We start from the raw sequence: 10,198 nt of genomic DNA, 5'->3' as shown, positions 1-10,198 counted from the left end.
ATGACCTCAAGGTCCCTATTTCACAGCAGCTCTTACTCTTATGTGACAACAAAAGTACTATTTTTTTTAGCTCTAATCTTGTTTCTCACAAGCAAGCCAAATATGTTGAATTAGATTATTATTTCCTTTGGGAACTTGTTATCGGTAGAAAAATTTGTACACAGTATGTATATTCTCTTCTCTAAGTTGCTGGCATCTTCACAAAAAGTGTTTCTCGACCTTTCTTCAGATCCAAGCTTCATGTTTGTTCAAATCCGACGCTCAGCTTGCAGGGGTGTTAAGAATATTTAGTCTTGAATTATTGTTTACCATATGTATCATGGGCCAACCATGTTGAATTAGATTATCATATACTTCAAGAACTTGTTATGGCTGGTAAACTTCGCACACAGTATATACCTTCCCAGCAACATCTTCACAAAAGTGTTTCTCAACCTCTATTTGAATTTTTGAAATTCAAGTTTCACGTTCGTTCAAATCGATGCTCAGCTTGAATTATGGTTTTCTATCATATTTGACCATTTATTATAGACAAATATATTGTATGATTGAGGATATTTAGCATTTCTATTACAGTTTACCATAGATACCATATTTGACCCTTTAGACAAATATCTTGTATACATCTATTGCTCTTTCCATATTTTTGTAATTTATTTAATTAAGTAATTGATTATAAATTGAGAACTTTCAAAACCATATAGAAAAGAAGTATTTAAACAAAGTGGAGTAAGTAGAGTTTGACCAAACTACTACAAAATTATGGTGTTAAATATCTAACTTTGTCCTATTTCCTATTTAATTTTAAAATTCATACAGTGATTTATTATTATCGTTTGATAGAATTAATTTTTCATACTTTATATTCATCTAACTTTGTATTAAATATTAGTTTTAATCATTTGTTAAAAGTTTGATTTCTTTATCAAGCATACTTAAAAAAAGAAAAAAAATTAAACCTCGTTCCGTTATAACAATAGTATAGAATTTTTTTTCGAAGTAGGATATGAATTGTCGCAACTATACACATATGTATGATTGTTAAACTACTTAGTCCTTTTATCTATTTAAAAATATATATTTTTCCTCAACGTAAACCTAATTTACACTCCATCTATTGTCGAAAGTAACCGATTGGTTTGGTAATTGACTCAGGTTGCGTACCTTTTATTTTCTTCATTTACAGTGTTTGAAGGGAGAGGAAAAAAAAAAAGATTCTCGATCAACCGAGCTTACTTTATTACTTTATATAACATCTGTTTGACCTTAAAACTAATGAACAAATCCATTCCTTATTAGCATATACCAATCCATCATCACATGACACATTCCAAAAATGCCAAAAAAATGCCAAAAAAACAAAGAAAGTCGCATAATAAAACATAATTAATTCCTTATTACCAAAATTTAATGTACACGTTACATAGACTTTGACAATACTTTAAGCTGTCCACCACCACAGAATAAACTTTTAGGAAAAACAAAACACTCTCAATCATTTACAAATTGAGGTAAATACGAGATCCCACTCACCCACAATATAAAATCATGCAAAAAAGAAAAAGAAAAACGTTCTTTCTACAAAAGAATTGACCTAAGAACCAACTAATTTACAAGAGATGGGGAAAAGAATGGCACCTGTTTAACTGTATGACTTTGGTGGAACCATGAGAAGGCGTTGAGGTGTCTTGTTATGGATTAATATTGCACTGTCTAAGGTACTCGTGGTCGAAATCGACATACTTCATCCAATAGTTACGGTACCTGGGTATGGCTATCTCCAGCCAAGGTTTCATGTTTCCGTTGTAATGTACAACAGCAGCTCGTTCGATCTCCTTCTGGTTGACACTAGGGTTGTATCCGAGGCCTAGAACGTGCCATGATCGGTCGAGAGGATGTGTGCGCTTCCAGAATGTTATAAGACCTGGGGGCAAGGTTCCTAACTTCCACAACTGTCTGTCGTGATTCTGGTGCAACAAAGAAATGGGAAGCTTTTAGAATTGTGATAGAATCCGTGTCGAGTTTGATGGTTGCAGAAAAAAGGCCACAGGAATAATTTAATTTCAAGAACAAGAATAAGGAATCCACATTTTTATGGTGGCAGTATAAGGGCTCAATGGCTTCATTTCCTATGAAATATTTCCAATTCTACTAGACTACAGAGCGTATCATCACAGTCAGAGTCAGACAGTTACTAAAACGTGTAACCGAGACGAATACCGATTTAAATCTTTAATCAGCCTGCTGCTACCACAAATGGAGAATTAACGTATAAAATTTGTTTAAATCATCCCCATATGAACGAGCGACGAAAGTGCAAGACAACATGATTAAGATAAGTAATGTTCGAAAACTTACGAGTTTCTGCCATGTGTGGTATATGTCAGTTATGTTCTGCCTCTTCCATTCCTCCAAATCAAATATATTCATTCCATATGCCCAACCACAAGCACGAGGGTCAAAATTCTTCGATATGAGCTCATTTGAAAAGTTAAGATACTTATCGAACCGATGAAAACTTTCTCCACAAGTCTCCACTGCCCCATTTACATTCCCCTTCAGATCAAGAGACCAAAGGCCAGTAAGATCTTTCTGCACAACTATGTCATCATCCAAAAACAGAACCTTCTTCAGTTTTGGGAATATCTCTGGCAAGTAAAATCGGAGGTGATTCAAGATAGATAAATACTTTGGGTTCCGGAACTTCATATTTGAATCAGAATGGGCTCTATGAGATTTGAAGTAATAGTTTTTTGCTGATGGAGAACCCAACTGCTTGAGAACTGGACTGTAGCTTGAATTTAACCATGAGAATTCTTCAATACTCTGGACCTGAATAGTCGCTTTTCCAGGAAAATTAACAAGAAACCACATCCTCATTGCAGCGTAATTGAGCTGGTCGGTAACAATGTGGAAAACATGTTTCGAGGCATCCTGTCAAATATCAATGAAATTATATTAGTTGTGATGTCACAGCAAAGTTACATTCAAACTCCATCCTACTACTTAACCGTTCAAGGAAAACAGAGAATAAAATTCTAAAAACAGTCGTCAGACCTCGACGCATTCTTTTCATTTTTCTTTTCAAGCATAGAACTTCTATATTTATGGGTAGAAAATATATATACCTTCGCATGAGCAATGGTTGAATTTACAACAACTGCTGCTGCCAATACATTATCTGAGAATAATGCATAATGATACAGACTGGAGTCTTCTAGTTTTTCTTGATTGGGAAACGGCTGCTTAGAATAATTCAAGCTGTAATATTCAGTCGTCAGGCGTAAGGGAAGACAGTGAAGGCCCTTGGGAAGTGTTTTTGCCGTTAATTGTGACAAGAACAGTGCTTGCTTCTTGTGCACTCGTAGCTGATCCTCCGTTGACTGGAGCATGGCCCGAACCTTTTTGATTATCAAAGCACAGTTATCCTGAATCTGTTTTCCTCTGGTCAATATTTGATCCATTGCCCTTAACTTCTCTTGGGCACTGCATTCATCAAGGTATGTAATTAACAATCAAACATTGGAAGCTGTGACTACTGGCCATGAATGTTGAAAGGATCGACTGAAATATAAAAATCCCCTGCAAGATGCCAAATATTAACATGCTCAAGAGGTTATATACTTACTCCCTGGGCAGCTCAGAGTCTTTGTTTGCACGCCCTAAAATGCGTTGGATCTCTTTCATCCGTTGACGTAATTGTCTAATAAAATGAACATTATTCCTTGTGGCTGAAAGGGAAAGATACACTTTTGCTTGGACAAGTTGATCTTTAAGATACTGAACCCTTGTATTTGGTGCAGCAGCTTCCTCATCATCGTCTTCTGATTTAGATGATTCTCTTGCCTTGCGAACCTTGTCGGTGGATTGGATGGATTGTCGAACACGCTTTCTTTCCTGGAAATCAAGCCACAGAAGCGAAGGAGCCGGGTGAAAAAGAAGATACTGAAGATGTACATGCATACATGCATGCTGAATATAATTGTTTCCGAAAAGAAAATCATTACATCAATTCATGAACTCAGAAACTCATAAAGAACAGCAAACTAGAATGAACTACAAATAACTGCGTATGAAAGTATTATCTTGATTCCATATAAAGCCAAGTTGACCACGCAAAGGTTAGATTAATATATATTTTCTTTAATCATCTGTGTTTAGAGCCTTCGAGCATTATGAAAGTATTATTTATCGTAATTTTAGCATGGGACAACGAATAGTGAAGTATGCATGATAGCAATCCGAAATAAACGTAATTTAAGAAAATCTAAGATCTTGCATCTTGATTAATTATCTTCCACTATAATCCTGCTGAAACAAAAGGGTAGAGAGGAAAGACGAGAGTACGAATTTGGTCAATTACAAGAACAAAAAAAAAACAGTTAAAGAAGAAGAATCCGCTCTCCTGCAGCATTCATAACATAAAAGCCATGATGAATGGAAAACTGTTCTCTATATTCCAGAGCCACCAACGCTATTATTAGTTCTAAAAGGTACAGAGTATGACAATAAAAGAAGTGGATCAGAAATTTATGAGAAACGAAACGTTTTCGCCAAATTTTAAGAGGCACGAAGGAATTTATGCATTAGTCAAGTGCATTCTGCAGTGTTTTCTACCTTCACACGCTCAGTGCCCGATTGTACCGGAATGCCCTTGCTGAGATTCAGCTGCCTCAGTGGGTCGGTGATCTGCCTGATGTGATTCTCTCCAATCGAACTAACGTTCTCATTCGTGGTGGACAGTGCACGAGTCGATTTATGCTCCCGCGATTCCGGTAATTGAAAATCTGTAACGATAAGATTTGCAAAATTATAGAAGCGCAAGACACAGAATAAGAAAATGTTCAATTCAAAGAGAAAAGAAAAAAACACCATGTGCTGAGCCTTGGACGTCGGTTGAATTCTGCTCCACAGCAGACGCATCCGGTTCTGGATGAGCTGTATTGTTAGAGTACACAGTTCCAACGGGTTCTTTAAGAATCCTAGAAGATTCCTGATACAAGCAAAGATCTATACGTTAAAGCCAGAAATAATCCAAGCAGAAAATCAAAAAGAGGAACACAACAAAATCAAAACGCGAGAAGGCAAAATAATAATAATTATAAAAAAAAAATAGAAAAAAGAAGAGGAAAGGTTTGTGAACGAACAAGCAAAGGCCTTCTNGAAAACCGCACAATTCCACTTACAAAGCTTGAGAAATCTTCGAGAAATTCATCTCTGGCTGAGAAAGAAAACAAGAAGCAGGAAAATGAGTAAGGAAGTAGAAAAGAAGGCCAAAGCAAATCCAATCGAGAGTAGAACTTACAGGAGGAGAAATTGAAGGATCCAAGACGACAAGTGTAAAGCAAAATCGGAGCAATGACAGTAACAAGAAGCATAAACAGCACCAAATCCCTGACCATCATTGTTGCTCACTCTGTCGGTCAGATTTCAAAAGAAAAATGGAGGAAGAAGAAGATGAAAACGAGGAGATTGCGATTGAGGTCCTTATCGTAGATCAACCATAGCCACACACCAAAATTGTTAGGGAGAAACTCTTCTTCCTCCTCCTGAACCAAGAATTTGAGTCGGAAGAGAAATGCAGCACACTGAGAGAACTCCTACAATTCTGATTCCATTTTTCCTTTTTCTTTAATAAATAAAGCGATAAATTAGAAAATAAAGCGACAGTAAAGAGCCACACACACGGAGGATTGTGCTCTTATTTATCTATATATATATATATTTATTTATTTATTTATGTTTTTTTTTGGTAGGTTAGATTTTTTTTTTTTGTTTCGGATTTGAATAGAGTTACAACTCAATCCTACCATATCTTATTTTTAAGATTATTATCATGAAAGTTAATAATATTTGACGTTTGTAACCGATGTCAGTGATGTGTTATGACGTGGGAATGTTTTATATTCGAGGTTTATGAGATTTAAGTCATTAATATAATATTTTATTGTAGATAAATATAGTTTTTTTTTAAATAATTTAAAAAAAAAAACAACTTGACAAAATACTAAACTCGCTAAATTAATAGAAATATTTCTAAATTTTAATTTTTTTTAAAAAATAATCTTTAAAATACTTTATATATATATATATATATAATATTGTATATAAGTGTAGAAATATTTGAAAAATAAAAAACAAAAAGTCGTCATATTTTTATTAAATTAGTCAATAAAAAATGGTTGATAGTTTTATTATGATTATTATTATTTATTGTGTGAATTAATTTAGATTATTGAAAATCATAGTTTATTTTGGGTGGGAATAATTGTGTTGTGGATAATGAGAGTCTGAGAACAATAAATAAATAAATAAATAAATAAATAAATAAATAAATAAATAAAAAGAAAATAATGATAGTTTGGGAGATGTCGGCGAAGGGTCATTAATGGAATCGTGCGGAGAAAGAGGAAGTAAAGGAAATCCACGTCAGCAATCACTATATATTCCATTTTTATTTTTAATATAATTTTGAGCCATTAAAAAATAATTGAGTTTTAAAAAATAAAAATAAAAATAATTTAGAAAAGCCACGTCATGCAGCTACCTCATTATATATTCACATTTTAGATTAATTTAATTATAATTTAAAATATGAAATCTAATTTTATGTGAATTAAGTTCAAATATAATTAAATTCTGCTATAAATTTTTTTTTTTATACTTTTTTCATTTTATTAATAAAGTTTTTTTTTTTTTTTTTTTTGGATTCTACTTAGTCTATCCAGACAAAGCTTACTTGCACGGTATGCATAACGTAACCATTTTAAAGTTTTTTGGTCGGGCTAGCATTCTTTGGTGCTGTTGTCGTACTCCTCATCCTATGTGGAATCTCACAATCTACCCCCTTGGCCTAGTGTACGGATCTGATACCATTTGTAACAGTCCAAGTCCACTGCTATCAGATATTATCCTATTTGGGCTTTCCTTTAAGCTTCTGCTCAAGGTTTTAAAACGTGTCTGCTAGTGAGAGTTTTCCACACCCTTATGAAAAATGTTTCGTTCTCCTCCCCATCTGATGTGGGATCTCACATAAATCAACCCTTTCCATCTTTCTTCATATCATATCAATTTACAACATAGCCTTTAAGACATATATCGGCATTGAATACTGTATCATTCATATCATACGATGTATTATGTCATATCATACACATAACATGTCCTTCAACATATCATATCATATCATGTACATATCATATCATAAAGTTTGTCACAACATGTATTATATTGTCACACATGTCACATCATAACATAAATCATATTCTTAACACATCATATTATAACATGTGTCATGATATTAACATATCATATCATATTACAGACATATTACAATCATGTCATTTCATAAACATTTCACACATACACGTACAATTTTGTTTTTTGGCGGAAAGAAATAAGGAGAGAGATTTTGTTGGAGCTTAGGATTGAGGGAGATTACGGTCTTTCTTTTTTCTTTTCTTCCGTTGTTACAAGTTTATTGTATTCACGAGAGTCACTTTGTCCATCATGTTCTTGTCCATCTTCTCACCTGCATTTTAGCCGAACTCAAACTCCTATCACTGATGTCAATAAAACTATCATGGTCATGGCTTCGTTTAACGACATCATTGTTTGAATCTTTCTTACCTTTATCGTCGTTGGTAATGACGTTGTAGGTGAGGGAGAAGACAAAAATCTATTCGTTTATGTTACACTCCAAATTTTGAGGCGACGAAAGACCGGATGTGACTCACAGACTATGTAATGCATGATAAAAGTGTGGGAATATAATGAGGATTACATGTGTTGAACACAACTCAACGTGGGAAACACTTGCACACTTTATTAAGACCAATCGAGAAGGGATTTACAAGACACTCTGTAGAAACTACTACTTTGTATTGCTCGGGATTTCTTGGGATGATAAACTAAGTAGAGTGGGGTATTTATACTAGATGATAGATAATCAATTCCTAAAATTTCTCAACGTTTTTTATTAAAGTATCTCAATCATTTGCCTAAATTTATTTATAAAATTCCTAAATCATTTTCCTAAATTTATTCCTAAATCTTAAATCATTTTTTTAATATAAATATAGTCACTCATACAATGGTTGGGCTTAACCTTATTGGGCCAGTGATGATATTTTAACACTCCCCCTCAGCACTAGTCCTCATTCACTGCACCACAGCGAAAGCTCTCATGTATACAAGTATTCAGCTCTTTTGTAGACAAGTCTAACACCTAGTCATCCGTATTCTTCCTTCAAGACTTTGTCTCTAATGAAATGGCACTGCACCTCCACATGCTTTGTTCTGCCATGAAACATCAAATTTTCTACTAGACGAATCACATATTTGTTGTCGCATTGAAGTGGTGTCGAATAGTCAACTTTCTTGTGCCAATCTTTCATCAGAAGTTTTAGCCATGTACATTCCTGGGCTGCTCTCGCTGCTGTTCTGTACTTTGCTTCTCTGGTTGACAATGATATAGTTGGTTGTCTTTTGTTACACCAATAAATTATTCTCGAACCGAGCTTGAACACATACCCAGTGATTGATCTTCGGGTATCGTAGTCTCCTTTGACATATCTCAACGTTCGTCGAGCCATATCCAAATGAGGCTTCTTTAAACTTCGCATATACTGACTAATGACTCAAACTTCATTTTCGAATCCATTTGGTTGGTTCATGTAGATCTCCTGGTCCAGCTCTCCATGCAAGAAAATATTCTTCAAATCCATCTGCCAAAATTTCCAATCTTTATTAACAAGTGCCGGAGGAACCTGTACGATAGTGATCTTCGCCACTGGACTAAACATTTTATCATAGTCTAGTCCATATTGTTGACAAAACCCTCGAGCTACAGGTTGAGTCTTGTATCTTTCGATTGATCCATCAGAGAGACACGTTATTTCGTAAGCCCACTTGCAAGAGATGAGTTTGGTATCTCTTGGTCTTGGCACTGATTCCCAAGTTTGATTTTGTTCCAGGGCTATAATTTATTCCTCCATCACTTTTTGCCAAGTTGAGTTTTGTGATGCTTCTTCATATGTCTCTTGCTCATTAACTTCGTCTTCTACTATGTTGGCATACTTTGGATTTGGCTTTAGGATTATTTCTGAATGTCTGTTGTTGAGTTGTCATTTCATTTTCTCTAGGTCCGCTTGGTTGAGTCACTTCTTGCTCACCAATACTAGTGTCGCTTGAATTTTCAGGCACATCAGCACTTAAGCAAATGTGTACAGTTTGCTCCCCCGTCTTCTATGGAAGAATCTCTTCAGTTTGCTCCCATGTGTTCTGTAGAAGAATTTTTTCAGTTTGCTCCCCCATGTTCTGTAGAAAAATTTCTTCAATTTGCTCAAGGCCTAGTAATACTTCCTTCTCTGAGAGCCACTCCTCTTCCATTGCACCACTTTGATAATCAATCATGTGGTTTGAGCATCCTGAATCAATTATCCAATCATTCTCATAATCGATATGATCTCCCATCATCGCCATGAGTGCTAGCTCATCTTCTCCTATAGTATAGAGTACCTCTGCATCCCATTCCTCCTCCATCTTCATGTTGGAGGATGTCACATTGCTTTCGACAGATTTTTTCTTGGACCAACAATCTCTGGACATGTGGCCCTTCCTCCTGCAATTGTAGCAAATGCCCTCAATTTTTTTCCTTTGAGAACTTTGGTTGTCATTCTTTTGAGTTCTCCCAGGTTGTGTAGTTCCTTGGTGACTTCTTCTCTTGTCACCGTTGTATCCACGTTTGGTAGACAGCCTATTATTGCTCCGACTTTCACTTGTGTAGAGTGCTTCTTCTTCACCCTTCAATGTGATGCCTCTCATTTGTTTAGCCATGACTTCTTGGCTCGCTAACAAATTTTCAAACTCTACAAGTGATGGTTGAGTGGGCCATCCTTGTACAGCAATAATGTGATGGTGTTAATATAACACATGCGGAAGCAATTTGGATCTTAGGCACTTTTAGAACATCAATTATTGTAAATGACTAGCATGTTCATAAGTATTAAAACTTAATGAGTTTAAATACTAACCTTTTGTAGTTCAAACTCCTTTTGCCTCACGAACCGATTTCGAACCACCACTAGTGTCTTCTCCACTATTCTCCGGCCTTAGAACGGGATTGTGGAATCCGGTGAGTGACTAAACTTGGGAGGGATTTTGTATACGTGAAAGAGAGTGCTTGTGAGAGGTTTTT

General features: G+C 35.2%; 1 protein-coding gene across 1 annotated transcript; it reads right to left on the bottom strand.

Annotated features, from left to right (window-relative positions):
• Nucleotides 1–1,368: 1,368 nt before the first annotated feature.
• LOC111783287 (probable galacturonosyltransferase 4) lies at nucleotides 1,369–5,663 on the bottom strand. Its single transcript, XM_023664210.1, has 8 exons — nucleotides 5,306–5,663; nucleotides 5,148–5,221; nucleotides 4,873–4,993; nucleotides 4,618–4,787; nucleotides 3,629–3,897; nucleotides 3,129–3,486; nucleotides 2,359–2,934; nucleotides 1,369–1,967 (listed from the first exon to the last, which is right to left on the bottom strand). Exons 1-8 carry the CDS (start codon nucleotides 5,403–5,405, stop codon nucleotides 1,692–1,694), a joined length of 1,944 nt encoding a protein of 647 aa, XP_023519978.1. The 5' UTR covers nucleotides 5,406–5,663; the 3' UTR covers nucleotides 1,369–1,691.
• Between the last annotated feature and the right edge of the window lie 4,535 nt (nucleotides 5,664–10,198).

This window comes from Cucurbita pepo, chromosome LG20, assembly GCF_002806865.2.
Source record: "Cucurbita pepo subsp. pepo cultivar mu-cu-16 chromosome LG20, ASM280686v2, whole genome shotgun sequence".
NCBI lineage: Eukaryota > Viridiplantae > Streptophyta > Magnoliopsida > Cucurbitales > Cucurbitaceae > Cucurbita > Cucurbita pepo.
This window is presented reverse-complemented; position numbering and strand designations above follow the sequence as displayed.